Source organism: Ischnura elegans, chromosome 1, assembly GCF_921293095.1.
Source record: "Ischnura elegans chromosome 1, ioIscEleg1.1, whole genome shotgun sequence".
NCBI lineage: Eukaryota > Metazoa > Arthropoda > Insecta > Odonata > Coenagrionidae > Ischnura > Ischnura elegans.
This window is the reverse complement of record NC_060246.1, coordinates 66,812,961-66,832,930: the sequence shown is the minus strand read 5'-3', so window position 1 is coordinate 66,832,930 and position 19,970 is coordinate 66,812,961. Positions and strand designations below refer to the sequence as shown.

General features: G+C 37.0%; 1 protein-coding gene across 4 annotated transcripts in view; it reads right to left on the bottom strand.

Moving 5' to 3' along the window:
- LOC124162481 (Down syndrome cell adhesion molecule-like protein Dscam2) overlaps positions 1–19,970 on the bottom strand; it is a 690,555-nt gene that overhangs the window by 13,152 nt on the left and 657,433 nt on the right. For 3 of the 4 annotated variants that reach the window (XM_046539031.1, XM_046539045.1, XM_046539048.1), the window contains exons 15-26: positions 15,786–15,905; positions 12,777–13,016; positions 12,476–12,623; positions 12,073–12,233; positions 11,132–11,302; positions 10,222–10,615; positions 8,528–8,844; positions 7,725–7,871; positions 4,967–5,125; positions 4,137–4,254; positions 2,262–2,491; positions 27–380 (exon numbers count right to left, since the gene is read on the bottom strand). In XM_046539031.1, coding sequence (XP_046394987.1) covers positions 27–380; positions 2,262–2,491; positions 4,137–4,254; positions 4,967–5,125; positions 7,725–7,871; positions 8,528–8,844; positions 10,222–10,615; positions 11,132–11,302; positions 12,073–12,233; positions 12,476–12,623; positions 12,777–13,016; positions 15,786–15,905 — 2,559 coding nt within the window. Of the gene's footprint in view, positions 1–26; positions 381–2,261; positions 2,492–4,136; positions 4,255–4,966; positions 5,126–7,724; positions 7,872–8,527; positions 8,845–10,221; positions 10,616–11,131; positions 11,303–12,072; positions 12,234–12,475; positions 12,624–12,776; positions 13,017–15,785; positions 15,906–19,228; positions 19,577–19,970 lie in introns of all 4 variants that reach the window. The other variant, XM_046539040.1, reaches the window with a different exon arrangement.

Genomic DNA, 19,970 nt, shown 5'->3' with positions numbered 1-19,970 from the left:
GCTCAAAAATATACTTAAAAACTTACTTTGAACTACGAGAGAATAATAGATGGCATCAGTTCCTTCTGAATTTTCAACCCGGCAGGTGTAGTTTCCAGCATCATTACGCTGGAGATCATGAATTGTCAATGCTCCACTTCCTTCCTTGACCCTTATTCTTCCATGTCCGACTATTGTATCTCCAGAAAAATCAGTTACACCCCCTGATAGTGGATAGGACATAGATGACTGGATAGGCACAGAATCCACAAACCAAGTTCTGGGAAGTTGGCCAGAGGTAGATGATGCTGGGGGTGATCCAACAGCTAAGCATTCTAAAACCACTTGGTTACGCCATGGTTTGATAACTTGACCGCCAAAAGAGTATATGCGAGCAGGAACTATGAACAGGGAAGGAAAATATTATGAATTAGATAAAGTATCACCATTGGCATTTGGAATACTTTTAATTAAAATTTCCATCTAAACCTTTAAATGCTCTGTGTGCCCGTATGGGTACATGGAAAAAGGCTTCACTTGGTGACTAGCATACCTGCATGAGGATAAGAATTAATGGAATCTGGCTTTGAAGGAAGGCTTTGAATTTTATTATCTCTGAAGTTTTTGGTTCCTTTACATCTCTATTTAAAATATGTAATTTATATGAAGCCTGACAAAAGTTTTTTAACAAGTTTTTGCAAAAGATATGATAAGCATTAACCATTCTTTTTGGCTTCAGTTCTGATTCTAATTCTCAGCTGAAGAACTGGTGCAACTGATAACTGAATAACCAAACTGACACATTGCAATTATTATGCTAGATACTGTCAAATTATGCTACCAGTTGATAGATATATACATATTAAGTTTGAAGTCAGTGGGCTAATTCAAGCCAATTTCCTTGCAAAAAGTTGAGATCCCAAGTTTGAAGTTTTGCATATCAGTATCTACATGATCAGTTGCAATCAAATGGATGCATGCTCGCAGAAGCAGCAGTCAATTTGACAGTTTGAGGCGGAGGCGTAGGTGGCTGCATCTCCCAAGACCTCTGGTAGTGTTAGGGATGTCCTCTTTGTTACTACCACATCATCTCCCTTGACAGTTATTAGACCTGGGTAGATGGTAGAACATTTTGTGGATATAATTAAAAGATATGGCAAAAAACAAAAGATAGAGCTAAAAAAAGAAACAATAAAATAAAAGGAAAAAAAGAAAATGAAAGATAATGTTCATCTTGTTGCCGTCATACTCAACGCAACGGCTAAGCATCAACCATTGCTTCTCGTTGACATGGATGTTCACGTAATTGGGTGAGTGTGTGTTATATACCAGGGAGGCATAAGTACCAGAAGAGCTGCAATGGATTTTTACACCCCAATACTTTCTGATTACATGGACGGCAAATCCTCTGCTCTTGAGACTAGTAGGGGTGGCAGATGAGCCCTTCCTTAATTTTTTGGCACTTTTACTTTCCTTTGGCAGAAGGTTTCGTGATCACATCTTCCACCTTTAGGGCTTAGGTGATGGTGGGTAGACTTCAAGGTGGCTGATGACCACCCAGGATTTAATGTTGGCTCTTATATTCAACTTGAATTGAATTTCTTTTCTAATTGTGAAAATTAGAGCGGCAATTTCTTGAACCAAAATGGTGGGATGTGCACGGATACGTACTCTGCACTGAACTCATTGATAGGGACTGGCAATGAATAGTGCTGAGGACTACAATGGCCTTGTGGATTCAGGAAAACAACTAAATCCTTCACACAGTGCATTGTGTGGGCCTTTTTTTACACAGAGTCTGCCTCAAACTGTCAACCTGACCAATGATTCTGTGAGCCAGCAGCTGCAACAAGTTACACTGACTCTGGTGTTCCTCACAACTCTGTATAACATAAGGTACACACAATAAAGTGAGTGATGGATTTAGTTGTTTACCTTAATTCACAAGATAGTTGAACCCCTCTACACTACAGCTTTACTTAGAATGGTATTTTTTAAAGAACTTCGACCTCTTGCTAGGTTTGACTCTTATTAATGCATATTCCACAGGAGAACTACATATGTAATTATTGCAATAGCACCAAAAAATGTTGATACGGAACCCTCTGCCTATTCGTTATTTTAAGACAGCAGGAAATTTAAAAGCTCTGTTGTGATATGTACCTAGGTATATGTGCATAGCAGATGATCTCAACTTTTTGCAAGTACAGTAGGTATTTTAACTACATTTAATCAAAAATAACCATGAAAAAATCCAACAGAAGATGGTGAGCGGATATTACCTCTTGCAGTTGGTATCATCGAGGCCACTCTTGTGGATCTCCCTTCCCCAGCACGTGTGGTGGCAGTCACCCAGAAAGAGTGCTCCACTCGTGGTGCAAGCCCTTTTGCTTCGAACGAAGTGTGGGTCCCTGGGAGGCTGCGCTTCCCTTGTTGACCTCCTGATCCACCTGCAGCCCCCATCGATCCATCTCCAATGCCTCTGCCAATGACTCCACTTCCATCATTCACTCTAAACAAAGAGAGAGATAAGAAATAAGTAGACCCACTATATTGAAAATATTCAAGCAAAACCCTAAAAAATGATCTGAGGGTTTCCCAGTGCATAGTGCTATGGAATTTGATTTGGATTTACCATTGGGTCACTTACTGCATTCATGATGACATTTCAATTGTATTGTTTCCTTTAGGCCATCATGAAAAGAATATCGAAACATCAGCAAGAATGCAACTTAAGTCATTGTAGAAAACCCAAATAAAATCCTTTGTAAACTCTTTAAGGATTGGAGTTGATGAACGAGATACTAAGTGAAATAAAATTAATTAACAGTTCTTCACAACTTGATGATTTTCATTGTGGGTGATATTTACCAATTTAGGAAATGGTTCAAGAAACTTCAGATATTGTGAAAATGTTGTTCAAAATGGTTCTGGTCAAATAAATTTACCATTCCTTCTTCAATAAAAAAAGTCAATAAACTTTTGAATAAGCACGAAGAAAACATTCTGAACCATTATGAAATGAAAGGCAGAAAGAAATGGACCATTCAGATATTATTTCACTGGGCTCAAAAAGTCAACTAACTCTTAGAAAAAGGTAATAATTTACTGACTTGCAAAATTTGCTACTTTCTCTCAAGTTTTACAGTTTTAAATTTGAAAAATTGTAATTTATAAAAATTGTTGCTCATAATAGAACGCATGCATTCAGCAAAAAAAGAATATTTTCCATTAAGACTTGCTTTTATTTCCTTTTTTAAATTTTGAAATCTTATTTTATTTATGAAATAATTCAAATAATTATTTATTCTATCATGACTACATATAATAAAAATTACAATAAAAATTAATTTACAGCATGTTCATTTAAAAAATGAAAAAGAATTACATATAGCAACTTAGTACAAATTATAAACTTATATGGATACTGATAGGCTCATCTTGTGTGTATCCTATTCTAAGCATTACATTTGATTCAGGAATTGAATTTAAGGGGCGTTTTGGAGTATTCATAGAGGATGATTGCTAGAATGATAAATATTCATGGAAGGAAAGTTGAGGAAAAATTGCTCTTAGAAATTCAGAGGACTTCAAATTTATGACCATAAAATTGGAAAGAAACTGTATCAATTTCAGCTCTTGACGATAAATCTATACTTTGACAAAACTGTGAGCTTAGATAGCATGTATGCAGGGGCAGATCCAGGATTTTTTGGGGTAGGGGCACAAGGGCCTATCAGGGAAACTATCTTCTCATAATTGAGATTAAAAAAAGATATAACAATTACTCTACAAAATATTCTCTGTATTTTAATACCAAAGCTGTTGATGTGAAGTTAAATGATTGAGACTCTCTAATACACAAAACAAAACGAAGGTAACGATAACCGTATTAAAAATTTTGTCTATTTTTTAAGCATCTGGGGGAGGCACAAGCCCCACCCCTAAATCAGCCTATGTATTTTTACAAAAGTGAGTGAAAGAATTATGTTCATTTAAGGCATGCACAGGCTCAAATCAAGCCATCCATGCTCCATGCTCCATACCAGCAAGATTATTTGATTCCCATTACTCTAATCTTTTCTTCTCAAGTTCCTCAAAAAAATGCTTACATGCATGAGTTAACTGGAATTGAAGATAATTAAATGTAACCCTACCGATTATATAGATTGTATTTTGTAATGACACCATTTGGCTCTCTTGGAGGAAGCCAAGACACGAGGAGAGACTGAGGTGAACTAACGATTACTTTTATATCAGCAGGTGGTCCAGGTACTGAAAAAAAAGAATCACATTAGTATTTATCGGGGGGTACCAATTCTATCCTTTATGCTTCATTTTTGCCAAAATTAAATTACATGTGGCATTCTTGGCATAAAAGTATCAATTTTTAATAACTTTCAAGGGTTTCCTCACATATGCAAACGGTATTATAGCTAACAAAACAATAATAATCATAGATACCAAAATATATCATTGAAATGAGGAGAGAATTGTAAGAATTACCTTTGAAATAACTTGGCAAAATTTATTTCCCACTATGTATTCAAAGAAATTAAGGGCATAGAAATAAAAAGAAAAACAAGTTTTCTGAAATTTCTTCAATTTAGCACACATTCCTGAGCAGGCATCATTTTCATGACAGTAGAGGGGAAATAAAAATAAACAGCAGTTCTTTACACCTTGATGAATTTCATTGATGGTGACAGTTACCAATATAGGAAATGGACAAAAAAGTCCACATAGATGATTTTATTAATGGAAGGAGCAAACTTGTTTTTGGGTACTCTAACAGTATCAACATTTAGAAAATGCAAGAAATTCTAATGCACAGAGTTTTGAAGTATAGGTACTAAATGTATCCTTGACTGCATCCTACACTGTACCTTTGTAAGTGCTTTCATGAATGAATGGATCTTACTGATCGGCAATAAATACTGGAATTATCAGAAGAAAGAGAAAAATATGAAATAAAGAAATGGATTACCATCTTCATCAGTTCTACAATGTATTGGGAGAGCTGCAACTCCATCTCCTACACCAGTGAAAGCTGCCACCCTGAGGCTGTAGTTAGCAAATCTCCTTAAACCACTCAGGACTGTCGTGAGGGCAGTCGTTTTCTTTGTTTCCCATGTTTCATCAGACACTAAAAATCACATTTAAATAGTTTTACTCTCGAATCTCCAATAAAACTACTGCAAAAAAGAACAGGCATAGAACAAAGAGGAACATTCACAATTGGTGAAAGAATTGACTGCCGAGATTTTCGCTAGGATACGTCGAGAAAAAATAGCTAGAATACCCATTTTATGCCATTTTCTTAGTTCCACATTTCCATGAAGGAGGAGGCACATGAAGAGTTTTTATTTGAGATTTTAGGTGGGAAAATTAAACTTTTAAGAAAAAAATGAGAAAGCCAAAGCAAATACAATAACTTTTTACAGAGTGAAGTCCCAAAAGGAGGGTTAGATCTTAATCTTCTGTCTACAGCTGGGGCATATTCTATCATGAATTCCAAAAACGTGTTGAAGTTTTGATGAACACATATAATTACTTATATGTTAAGATACTATGATGTGTACTGCACCTTAGGCATTGGCCAACAGTGAACTGCATGTTTTTGATGTAAACATCAATAGGACTGAACCCTTTTTAACAAGCAATTTTTCTCTTGAGAAAAATTATTGCTGCAATAGGCATATGATCTTCATTTTGTTTCAGATATCTCTGAAAAATATTTTCAAGAACTTGAGCTCAGAACACTAAGGAACTACTTGCGTTAGAAGGACCCAAAAGCTGATTTTTGGAGGTAGGACACTTTGGAAAAGCTTTATTCTCAAATTGAGGATGGAATTAATGGTTGGCTAGATGGACTTTGGACTTATTGCCTGACTCAGGCTTCGTCCTGCCCATGTGTCAATCCATTTCACGAAAATTTCGTAGGAGAATGTGAATGTAGGGACATACGGTATTCGCCAACGAGATTATGCACCACGCAAAACAAATATGAATCAGTTGGTTGCATAACTTCCAGGAAACACGCAGTGTCTGATCAAGCCCTAATAATAAAATGTAGTCGGTGCATGTTTGTGAAATTTCTTCCTACTGCAGGGGTAGCCCATTCTCCAAATATCTCTCATACCTCAAGTTATTTCAAATTCTCCCCTCCCCTACATGAAATTCCTTCAAAAACTTTTAACCCTTCTCCAAGATCGAAGGGAAGTATCGATAATCACCAATATGTCGGTAATATATGTACAGATATCGATCGATCATCACCAAACACCAAAACCATGGCGGTCTATAAAATATCAATAATAAAATAATGGTATTCAAGCATTCCAAGAACCTACGGGTAAATGGGAAAAATGGGTAAAATTTATAATAATGAACAGGGCCTTGGCCATCTATTGTTTGATTAACTGTTTGGCGGATTATTTATCACTTTCCTAGCCAGGCCCCCTCAAGCACTTTCCTACTCTCACTTTTCGATCATCCTTTATTTTCCCATTCTTACTCCTTCTCACCTCTGAATAGTTTAACGTCACTTACCGTTCCTGAAAAATGTGACGATAAACGAAATGACGTTAATCGAAGCATAATATCCCATAAGAAACAATGTAAAAAGTGAATATTGGCTCCTAGACCTCACAATTCCTACGCGAAAAAAAGTTAGCGTATCATATCTGGGGCATTTTTTACGATGGGAATGCCAAACTATCGCATAAATACGAGTTCCTGTCTTCATCGACGACAATAGAGCAGTGACGTAAATCCTTCTCCATTTTTGTATCTTCCAGCATTTGCTTTTCGGCTTCGCTATGGTGGTCGCCCGGGCGAGCGTCGCCTGGGCATCATCATCGCTGAAACATCGTCGCAGTAACTGGAACCAAAATTATTGTGAACTCGGCGAAAAAAGTGACGACAAAAACTCCGAGTTCTACACGGAAAAATGCCTTGAAATCACTTTTTAGGTTCCTGAAAACCATTATGTCAAGTAAAACCTTGCGCACCTACGCAAGAATTCATTTTGCAGAAATTTTTGCTAACACCGTAATCGCAATTATCAATAAACAACACCGTTTTACACTTTGTATAGACTGACTATATTACCGCCCACAAAACGAACAACCTGCAACGCCCGCCGCTTCGCCTTTTTTTCGCGCGAAATTTAAAAGACTTGACGTTATCGCGAAGCGTAAGTGCGATAAACGAATGACGGTCTCAAAATTTTCGTGACGTTATCGCGAAATGACGTTAAACGGGGTGACGTAGAACGAGGACTCACTGTAGGTACTTTTTCAATGGAATGGGTATCTTATTTGAGATGGACACAAAATGTGCATTGAAAACAATACAGAGTAATAAACATAATAAGTGCTTCGTAAATCTATGGATGGATAATTTATCTATCTCATAGGTCCATTTCATATTTTCCCTCAATTATGATGGATAATCAAGCTCAGCAGCTTTGATTAATTGGCCAATTATTCTCAGGGAGATAGAATATGATCTATCACTAATTTGGAGCACATATAACTGCCACTATATATGAAGATATGTAATATGATATGCCCTGAAACCTAGCCATTGGCCATGTTCATTGTCATGTGTTATTGTAATGAGACAGTGAAAAAATTAAAATATAATATAAAATGGAAAACTTTTTCATATCAACAATTTATCCACTTCACCACATCTTTTCTAATTCACTATTTTTTTCCACAGCCATACTGTGTTCTTACTTGAGACATCATCTGCTGGTTCGTAAGTTAGTTTGTATCCTCTAATAATGCCATGAGCATGAGAAGAAGGGGGTGGCTGCCAACTGACTTGAAGTGATTGTGGTGTAAGTGCTGCACATCTAACATCCTGCGGAGGCATACTCGGGACTGAAAATAGAATAAACAGAGAGAATTCAAGTATTTCATCGTACCTGAATAATAGCCTATCATCTCCAGAGAAATGTGATTGAATTATTTAGAGTATTTAATTCTGAAACTATATTCATGTCATTCGTTTCTCATTGTGGCAGTTATTCCACAAATTTCAAACTTGTTACCCTATTATTACTAACTACTAATTATTCAAATTAATTAATTAAAAAACTAATTATCATTTATTATTGTTATTAAAGTAATTAAAATTTTAAAACTCTTTATCAAAGTAACCTAGAGTGCATGAGGGTTACAAGTGATTTGGCACCTGGTATGATTGATTTCTTTTTTTTTGTAAGCATACGCAGATTTAAAAAATATGATTGTGGAGGTGGATTTTTATGATGAAGAATCAATTATTGCTGCGGTTACTCACAGGGGGAGCCATGGTGCAAGTTGAGCATTGAGAACCGTTATGGTTTTTTAGGAAAAACATGGAGGCATGAATAGTATATAATGTAAAATTCATCAAATAATTTTCATTTAAATCACTTTAGACATTTTGGAGGGAGAGCAAGCCATCATCATTAGGGATTATTTGCACTCCTGATTATATCATTCACTTACTATTTGTAAATGAATGTTAGGTGGCTAGGATTTTTATTACTTACCATCCTCAATTGTTTGTGCTTCCGCTGGCTCTGACAGTGGTCCCGCTCCCACCTGATTAACTGCCTGAACCACAGCGGCATAGCGAGAAAAGGGTCGCAATCCTGTGAGGACCAGTGAGAAATGGTAACTGGACCCACTTCCTAGATGCTGATCAAAATGCTGTTGCCGCACGTCTGTCCCCCATGCATCTTCTGGTCTCAAATCCACACCTCTGCCGACGTCCACTTTTCTCTCTCCATTGAGCTCATCTAAGTCATTATCATCTTCTACTTCTTCTACTGGGTATGTGCTGAAGTTGAAGTGTGTTGATCCGGAACTAGAATAGAAAAATAAATTCCACCAAAGTCACTTCACAAAACAAAAAAGTATCATTGAATATGAAGTAAGTATACTGATTCATACACTAAGGGGTGAACGAAACAAAAATTATGAGATTATAATCTGAAAAAGGATATAATTTCTATAAAATCATTCCCAAAAGAATGTCTCAGAGCTCATTCTGACATATTTCACTTTAAAAGCTGATTTAAAAGCAAGAGTATCCTTTCTAATTATTGCATTGCATGCACCATCATTTAATGGCAAGCACAATAGGAAAAAATTAAGAAAACATAGGTTCATGAAGATTTTCCTCCTGGACATATGGCTTAAAATAATAAATTTTAAATGCTGCAGAGGCCTATATATTCTTTGATAACTAGCGTATTTTACCTAATACACACAGTGGTTTTTTGACTAATTTTTGCAATTTTACTTACAATTAGAATGTTGAAAAATTTCAGCATGAATAAGTTTACGCCAGTTTTTTTATCTGCATTTCAGATACTTATTTCGTCATTAAAATAGTCGTAATTTGTTTTTATCTCTTCTTTACAACATGGGAAAATAATTAAATTTAAGATTAATTTCTATAACATGCGGCTGGTGGATTGGTATCTTCGTACATACACCTTGAGAGTCAATAGATTGGCCAGCTGACACTCAAAAGAGTTAAAATGCATGCAGTGTCCCTTTGTGCAATCCAAGCAATAAGAATTTGAGAAAGAGGAGTGCATGGGATTCTTGAATGCTCCACTCCTTCAATTATTGCCGAAATTTTCGGTAGAATGCTGCATTAATTGCAGAAAGAATGGAGTACTTTTTTATCCCTGCATGTACATTTCAGGGAATTAAAAGTCATAATATTCATTGCTACTCTTTATACACTCGATGTATAGGTACCACCAAATATGACACAAATCAATTCTTATGAATTTTGAATTACCTACTTTGTTACTCCAACTATTGTTTTAGATTTCTTATGAATTCCAAGTAGTCAAAATTTCCTGTATTTCTCCCCCATTACCCTCCCTAACACGACCTAATAAATACTTAAATAGGTATTTTAATTGTTAGCTGCTAAGGCATACTGAATAGGTAAAATGTATTGCTGGCTGCTAACTTTATCAATATACAAGAGCATGAAGTACAAATTACTTAATTCATTACTAAGGAAAAGAAAACATTTTTTTGGGAAACTTAATTTAGATTTTATGCAAATAAAACGAAAAAGAATGACAAATTTTTGAGTTAATATCAGTTTAAAAAATACTTTTCAAATCACAAGTCCTAAAATAATTTTCAACTTTACACATCTATTATAACGGTAATGGTAACATTATTGTTGCACAGCGATTGTTTCTCCATCTCATACCTAGCATCTCGAATTCCAACCGCATAGGCATGTACATCCCCATGCCATGCATCAATGGGTGGAGCATTCCATGATAAACGCAGGCTGGTAGAGCTGAGAGGGTGTAGAATGGCATTCCTTGGTGGTGCTGACGGTCTCTGAGGTTCTGTGCGAACTTCCAACACTTCACCGTACGTTCCTCTGCCGCCTGCACCTTCAGATGCCACTCTGAATGAGTATCGAGTGGCAGGACGGAGTGAATCGATGCGCTTGTGGTACCACTGGCCAGCAGTACCACTGGTCGAGACAGGACTCCAAGGAGACTGAGGTGGCTGCCAACCATGACGATTTGGCTGCCTATCAGTTGTGTCACCACTCACTGGTATTTCTATCTCAACAGCAGATGACCATGGCTCTGTATAAATGCGTCAATCCGGATTAAATAAAGAATGGGTCCCCTAAATTCAATTTTTGTTACATATTTTAGAACCATTAAAAAATTTTTGTGGGTGCACTCTTACGATAATCGCACTCACGATGGGTACAAATTTATTTTTTATTTAAGAAGTTCTCATGAAGAATTACAATTTAGAGTATGAAACTTATTGATTTAAGTAATCACCAAATTTGTAACTAAGTGTCATAGAGAAGGAAAACTGATTTGGTGAATTGAAAATCATCTTGTCTTATTTTAAAGGATTCATGCACTGATTTTAAACTGTCATATTACTCATAAAGTGAGGCAAACAATTCCGAATTCAATCAGATTTCCTCAGGAAATTTCCATAAAAATATTACTCTTGAATGGATAAAACAAAAAAAAGTAAATTAAAAAAGACAGTTATAATAACACAAATTAGATAAAATCTAATTTCAATGTAAATTCAACCTTTATTAGGTATGTACAACATTCTTTATTTTTTCACCGCACCTGAAATTTCCTTATACTGAAGGATGAACTTCTGGACCTCAGTTCCCTCAATGGAAATGTGATCTCGACTAGTTGCTGGTGCTATTGGTGGTTCTCCTTGTTTCCACTTCAGATCAACATATCGGCTGCCAACAGAGGCAGCTTCAGGACGAGTGGGGCTGGGAGGAGGCTCTAAAATTATAATTAAAATGGGAAGTACATAATTACAAATGAAGAAGAAATTAACAAGTTAGCATTGTGGAAATGCTGATTTGTATCAAAATAATAGATGCCGTATGTCCCGGTCTGCAAGATGCAATTTTTACCTTCAAGTGTACCCTAACACCACCTGCCACACACCTCTTAGGCAGCCCGTGGGGTATTATATAGATGTAGATCAGCCATCATTTTTGGCCGAAGGTAGAACTTGATCCTTTACCAATGCAAACTGCTATACCCAAAATATGGTTGTATTTATAACAATGATCAAAAACAACTCCTAAAATCTATTAAATATAGACTTACAAGTATTTCATACAAGTATTTACTTCCATATATTTTATGTAATAGTTTTGCTTTCTTAGTAATAAGCGATATTTTGAAAATAAATTCTTTCAACCCCATGTGCCGGTGTATCTTACAGGCAACCGACAGCTAAGATCGTTTGTGCCATGAGAGAAGGGTAGAGGCGTAAGGGTGGGGAGATCGGCACTATCTCGCTCTGAAAGAAAGGCACCAAGGACACCATAGCTTAACGTCTCATTCAACGTTTCACTTGAAGTACTAAAAGAATCAACCACAAAGCAATCAAGCAGATATCAGGCAGTACATGAAAAATCTCCACCACCATCGGGATTTGAACGGAGGCCCACAAGGTGGGAAGCAAGCATTACAGCCACCAAGCCAACCCAAACCTCTCTTGAACAATGTATTACATTCATATGTCTCCTATGTATATTTACCTTGAACAATAAGCTGTATGATTTGCTGATCTCGACCAAAGGCATTACTGGCTTGGCAAGTATATCGTCCTCCATCACTGCCCTCAATTCCATCAATAAGCAAGGAAGATGAAGTTGTTGACCCAGCTGCACCTGGACCAGTTTCTTGTTTGACTGAATGCCTGAAGGCAACAAAAATCATAAAAAAGAGATAAAAAACATGATACCATGTGATTTATGATGAAAGAACAATAATAACATTAAATAACTAAATCAATTACCATAATCACTAAAGATCACACAAAAGCTATCCATTCAAACTCATCTATGACATAAAAACGATTAGTTAATGTCTGCAGAGTGTGAATTACATTTGGCATACCATTTACGATTGGGCCACTTTCATAAATGCATTCATATTTACCTATAGTTGGTTGATGGATTAAGAACATCAAGACCTTTGAGCCATAATATACTAATTGGTTGATCACCTCCGACTTCACAATGCAAAGTAGCGACTTCACCCTTCCTCACTGTTATTGGCTGAGTTTGGGTAGGGAAGTAAGGTGCAGCTGCGGATTGAAAGTTTGTTAACAGGAGTTCAATTTGACTAAAATTAGATTTAAAACATGTACTCACATAGGAATTAAAATGCTACGGATGAGTAAAGGTACAGTATAAGTTGTATGCATGACAAATCAAGGCATTAAACCCAATAAACTTACAATTAACTGTCAGATGAACCACCTTTCCAACTCCAGTTCCAACGCCATTGTTGGCTTGACATAAATAATAGCCTTCTTGTTCCTCTCTTGCATGCTGTACTAACAGTGAGCCATTGGCTAGGATTCTTACACTAGGAGCAGTGGGCATTGCAGATGGGATATAAGGGTATGAAAGAGAGGATGATGAGGATGAAGCTGGTAAATAGCTTCTTATCTCTTGATAATCCCCAGATTTTCCTCCTGAAGAATTAAAAGTTTGGGTATAATTACAACCAAAGCAAACCAGTCTTAGCTGAAAAATGAAAACCATTCCAACATTTGTCACCATGAAAAATACAGACAACTGACCCCTGATGGCAGATTATTGCGGTGAAAGTTGGTATTTCACGAGGGAAAATCTGAAACACTGATTAATTAAAAATTTGTTTCAAACGACGTAATAACGGTAATCATCGAATATAGTCCGATATCGATTGTACCGCTCTTTAATTAAAAACGATATAAAAACGTTGGCAATTGAAATTGTACGCAATGATAAACGTATTCACGCGTGCTAGAAAAGCAATTACTTTGAAAATTTAGGGGAGAAGTATAAAATAGCTCAAACACGAGCTTGTTCCCAAAAAAATTTCTCCGTCTCGTAAAGGCGTAATCCCTCAGCTAAATTAACAACCTAAGTTAGCAATTCACAGGAGAAAATTATATTTTTCGGTGTGTGAACTTGAAATAATATGAAACGGTAAATATGAACGGTTATACAATGAGATAACTATGCTAAGCTGACGTTCAGGCCAGTGGCGGATGCATGTGGGGGCCGCAGGGGTCGCGCGCCCCCCTTGCGTGTCCGCCCGCATTATCTAACATTGCAGAGCCACAATTGTAACGTTTTTATTTCATAAGATGCCATTGTCTTGTACATATGTGAAATCAGTTTAAATTAAAAATTCTTCAACTTTGCATGTGATTTGATAATTTTTTTTATAGCGATAAAAGTAAAGGTAGCTCAAGATATCTTTTGCTCCACCCTTCCTTGAGTTTTTTCTGCATCCGCTACTGGTTCAGGCCGCACTACGCCGCCGCCGGCTACTTCGACGGAGTGGGCGCCAGCAAGCTGCCTTGAGCCGCGAAAAAACACGCCGACGACTCTTGCAGCAGGCTCTTGGTCAAATAGGACATGAGGGGGGCACGGAGGGCGAAGTGGGAGTAAAGGGACCTGCAGATAGAGGCTGGAGGATTAGAGGACATGAGGGACGAGTGGATTTATAAGATATCGAACATATTCGGTGGGTCATTCTTCGTCTTTAACTTGATTATGGGTCCAATCACAACGTAACACACCCTCAACTCATGCGTCATACCGAAGGGCAGCTGCACGAAAACTGCCCTAACGTAAGCACAACCTCTCCAAAAATGCGGAATAGTGGAAGTGAAATATGTGAGAGTAATGAGAGAAATGAATAGATGGGGAAAGAGAGCATACGACCAATATAGTGCCTCAGCGAAGATGTGGAATCCCGACCCAGAGTGGACGATTCAACTTGTAATGGAGCAGATACATGACCGACCTTGCCCAGGTTTCCCTCCTCCAATTACATCCAGGAAGGGCAACCGAGTGCAGTGAATAGCTAGGAGCATTCGAAATCATTGAGGGCGCAAGAAACGTTTTGTGGTAGATTAGGAAAATCGTCAACATAACCCTGCCGGCGTAACCTCAGATTTAATACAGTCGCGACGGGTGAAAGCGGCTAACATGAACTAACCACTGAGACCAACATAGGAAAGCCAACTTCAAAGGAAATAAAATAATTATAAATCTGGAATCTTGATACTTATCATTCTTCGTGAGCGAGCGAGAATATATGGTGAAAATAAAATACTCAATACATATAAACAACACGAAAACGAATGCCATTGTCGTAGTAAGCCAATATTTCGTATCAGTATACAACGACGTTTAAGACATAGTCTTGGGTATTACCATTTCAATACACGCCCTGTACGCAAAATCTGAAAATCGATCATATCGGTCTCTATGGGAGCAACCCAAGACAGCCAATGTATGAAATATTCTCCTAGTCTCATAATAGTTAACTTCGCAGCGCCGTAGAGTTTCGCGGTGACCGCACCCCTGGTTATACGTAGAATTGTCCTCGGTCCATTAAGTTTTATGCTCTAAATTATAGATTCCATGGGAAAATGGAAATGGAAATTGAAATGGTACTCGTCGAAAGGTTAGCTTAACCTTTCCATTCATTTTCCAACAATAGTATTACTCTGCCGAGCATGGCTTACATTTTTAGGCCATTTCTAAATTAGAACTTCGAACTTTACGCCACCCCAAACTGAGGAACTTCGGTATTATCCCCATTGCGCGTCAAAAGATAATCACTTCTCCTACTTCTAGATGTGTCTAAGATAATATCTGCCAATTCTCATTCTCATATTCGCAAGTGGTACGCATGCCGATGGGAAGTTCTTTTCCCGAAGAGACACATTAATGTCACAATATATAAAAGTATTGAAATTCGGTGCATGTATGAAATTGCTTTAAAATATTAACTTAAACTTACGGCAGAGAGGCTGAGCTGATAAATTTTTATTTTTTAGTCGTAATTGCTTCACAAAGTAAGAAATAATTAGCTTTTTTTGACGGTATAGAACTTCGAATACAAATTTATTATAATCTAGTTTCTAAAAAATAGCTATGAATGTAAACTAAGGAATTCATGTGGGATGAGCTAGACTTGGTTAAAAAAACTTTTGATAGAGTAGTTTAGTGGACCACATGGAAAAAAATAGAATAAGGGTCACAAATGTGTGCAGATGTATGGAACGTAGTTGAAAGCAGTCACCTAGAGAATAGAACTTTGACTAATATTTAACTAAGGTTTGCATTTTTCGGACGGAAGAAATGAGACGGAAATAATATAATCGCGCATTCCTGAAAGCTTCTCATTTCAAAAACGGCCAAAAAATCTTAAGAAAAAATCCAAAATAAATAGCAGTTACCTGTGGCCTTCTTCCAAACAATTGTAGGTTTAGGAACACCATCTGCTTGACATTGGATTACGACATGTTTATTACGAGCAACATTAACATCTTCTGGTTCAACTATCCATCTTGGAGGAACTGTTCAAAGCAAAGAGATGAGGAGTTAGTGTCTAATAATATAAACTGGAATGAATAAATTAAAATTATATCAAGGGTGCAGATTAAAAATGTTCAAAATGCTGAGTTAGAAAAAGAGAATGCAAAAACACCCAATATAAAAGACTTGCAATCTAAGCAATGAAAATTTACAATGAAATAGTTCAAAGGATCAGTAGGAATGAAAAAACATCCAGAGAATAACAATTCAAATTGTTAAATAATGAAGATAAAAATTAAGGTGGAAATAAATTGCAATCTAAAATGGTATCTCCATAAAAATGTGAGTGGTTTTATGTAAATTTTAATGGATTTATGAGGAAAAATTTTAGATGAATTTTTCAGCTATAGAAAATTTAATTCAAATAACACACAAAGAATGAAGTTAGTAAGTAATCAGTGTTAGTACGGTGACATGCGTGCAAAATATATGTAGTAAACATTAAAAAATTTGAAACTACCATGCAAGTTCTAACTACGCCAGAATGCTCAAAAATTGAGATGTAAAAAAAGGAACAAATAAAAAAGTGCACAGGTTACCTTTCGTAACAAACCTTAAAAAGTGTGGTCAACCTTAAGGTTCCATGTCCATTGTTTTTCCACCAACTATGCCAGTGCAACCAAAAATTGATTGGAGATCTAACAACCCAAGAGTGAAAACATAAATAAAAAGCTTTCTAGGGCACACTAATATTATCCATCGCTCTCAAGTGAGAGCCAGTGTGGAAGTAAATTTATGCATTGATTTGTAGGGAAAGTACACAACATTGAAAGAATTAATTGCTCACATGCAACATTATATGCGACATATATGATAGAAACACTCTGTAAAAATGAATGTAGAATGACAAGACGTAAAATCTTAAAAATTTACTCGCATATGTAAAAACCCTACATAGAAACCTGTTAAATACTTCTATGCTGTGTAACAGCAATGAATTAATCCATACACTGAATTTGTTAAGTAAGGACGTAGGGAAACTTTGTAAACCAGTATGAAATAACAAAATATAATGTTTAACTGATACATGGAAACATGAAAAAAATGCTACGTGGGCTAACAAGTTAATGCTGTTCGGCAAAATAAATTTAAAAGTATAATAATTGAAGATTTAATCTATAAATAGAATTAGAAAATTATATAAATTCCATGGTTTATTGCTTCAAAGGAAGTAAACATTTTTCCAATGCTCAGAAAAGTTATTTTTCATTATGATACTTATGATAACTTCACACTATGTCCGTTTTTTCAGCACCTGATAGATATTAGTGGTGAAAAATTATAAAAAATGAAAATTATGAGAAAACATTGAACAATTCTAGGGCCAACACAAAAATTTAAAAAAATATATAATGTTCTAAGAAATGCTAATGAACTTCCTAATCCAGTCCAGGTAAAATAGAAGATTAATCTAATGCTAAAAATCGGAACGAATTATATGGTATTTCAAGCATGGTGCGTTAAAACGGTCTTATTGTCTGCTCTTTACGCATAAAAGATCGTGGTTTAAGTAGTATGCAATACTAAATATGTGTTTTTGTTTTTAAACCAGACGCCTGTGTTCGCCACCGAGAAAATATTTTTCGTTAACGGTTACACATGATCTGTGTCCTTGAAGTGAAAACAGTCGGCGGTAGACATTCACTACTTCCTTATATTAATTTTAAATGCACAGTAATTGGAGAAAATTCAATGCCCTCGTGACGAAAGGTTATCTTAACTCTCCATATACTACGTATCATTTCATATGCATATTCGTGATTTTATGAATGGCTTAGTCCCTGCGACGGATCACTTCCTAAATGCAACTTACATTTTGGTCAAATGATAATTAAGAAGCTAAGTAAAATTTCTTTTAACAATCTCAAGATTTAAATGAATAGTATTTACTTTGATTTCATAAAAAATCAGGTAGAATTCAATCGAAAGACTAGAACGGGATTTCGTAGTAAAGTCTACGATATATTACATTGATTGCAAGCGCAAAGTATTAAAGGGAGCCTAATATTCAAGAAATATAAATGAACCTCTTTTCATTTAATTTCTCCATGCCTGAAAATGACTAACCATTAGTTCCATAGGTAAGTGTCATGCATAACATTAACTCCTAATGAAGATTATATATATTTTCCAAATGGCATGTGTTTCACGTGAAAGCCAAATAATGCAAAGATTGAATGATATTCAGGAAAATATATGTATAGGGCTATGTAAAATTGTCCTCACAAGAGCAGCTTATACCCAGCACTTAATTGAATATTATGGCAGTATTATAAACGAAGATGAAGCAGGGACACGTACGTGGAGACCAACTGTCTTCATTTCTGCCGGGTTAGGGCGCTTGATCCGCGATTGCGCAATTTTAAACAAATACGTTTCGCTCAAAGTTTACTCGAAAGTTTTGTCATAATTGGTTATATTTATAGACTACATTGCCATTCCGATATTGTATTGCCATTACGATAGAAGTGATAAAACGTGTGGATAATTGCCAAATCTATCGCCATTATCAAACATATTAAAACGGATTAATCTATTGTTTGTTCAAGCTACCATGAGCTCGATGACTTTACATCCCTTGCCACTTTACTCACCCACAATCTCAATGCTACCTGCTTTGTCACTCCCAATTATAGTCACTGGGCTTCGAGGCATGTCATAAGTACATCGGAGAGAACACAACCAAACGCCAATAGGGAATAACAAAGGTAGTTATGTAAAGACTAAATGTCAAAAGAATGGGTCCAAACTTGTCCTTGGGTTAGCATCACTTAAGTTTGTTATAAATGTTAAAATACTAAAACATAATAACATTGATATAAAATGGCAAGAGATTAAAACAAATAAGATTATTGACCTCTTAAAAATGAGTCGTTGAAACCAGATGAGGCCGAATAAACTGTGGGGCGTGAAAAACCAAAGCCAAAAGCCAAAGCTTCATTCCTTTCCATACCATCTAAAAGTTGCACCAACGATTGATTTCGGCAAGTATGCCATAAGATTGTCGTAAAGTGTCTGGACTCATTATCTTTCATTCAGAATAACTTACTTAAAACGAAATTCCGCGGCAAAAAAAAACAAATTGAAGAAATTGGCGTTTGGCGATGTTACCTGAAATGGATTACAAATGCCTGGAAGTACGGCTAAAACAATGGGGACTGGCGAAGCTGGTCCGTGAACGAGCAGGGGCGTCAAGGGAAGCAATGTCACCAAATCTCGGACGAATTATGTGGTCACACATCCTCACACTCATCATTCACAGCTCACATTCACACACGCACACACGCGCTACGCCATTAATTACCTTTAACCTGGAGTCGGGCCTTGAACCGAACTTCGGCGGCTCGGTTGGAAGCAACGCAGGTGTATTCGCCCGAGTGGGAGGAGGAGAGGCTGGAGATGTTGAGGAGGCTGGAGTAAGGGTCCAGGGGCCAAGCGGACACCCCGGGAAGCAGAGTGGAGGAGGCGGGCAGGGCGGAGGAGGAAGCCGAGGAAGACGGGGAGGAAGGACCGCCCCCGAACAGAGGCACGCCGTCTTTAAGCCACGTGATCGAGAGCGGAGGGTCGCCCTGGCTGACGCCGCACACGGTGCGCGAGCGCATGCCCTCCGAGAGGCCTTCTTGGAAGGAGAAGGGCTCGATTATGGGCGGCACTGCGGGCGCAAGTGGACGGCGAGGCCATTGGTGGTGGCGTGCAGACAAGATGGAATGGAGAGAAGAGAGAGGGGCAGTTTCGTGAGGATGGTCCAGAAGTATTGCCAGATTTTGATGTAAGGTCATTTTGAAGACAGTGTGTCAGGCAGAACGAAATGACAAAGAGAGATACGAGTAAAGTGATGTTCAGTGCATGTTTAATAGTAGGCAGAGACAGACATCGGTGGCAGTGTTCAGACATGATGGAATTATGATAATGGTGATGGAGATAGTAATATTATTGATGGGTAGTTTAGAGAGGATGGTCCATAAATGATGCCAGATTTTGAAATTGTGGGTGAGGAAGAACGAAAGGACGAAGTGAGTACGAAATGACAATACGAGTAAAGTCAT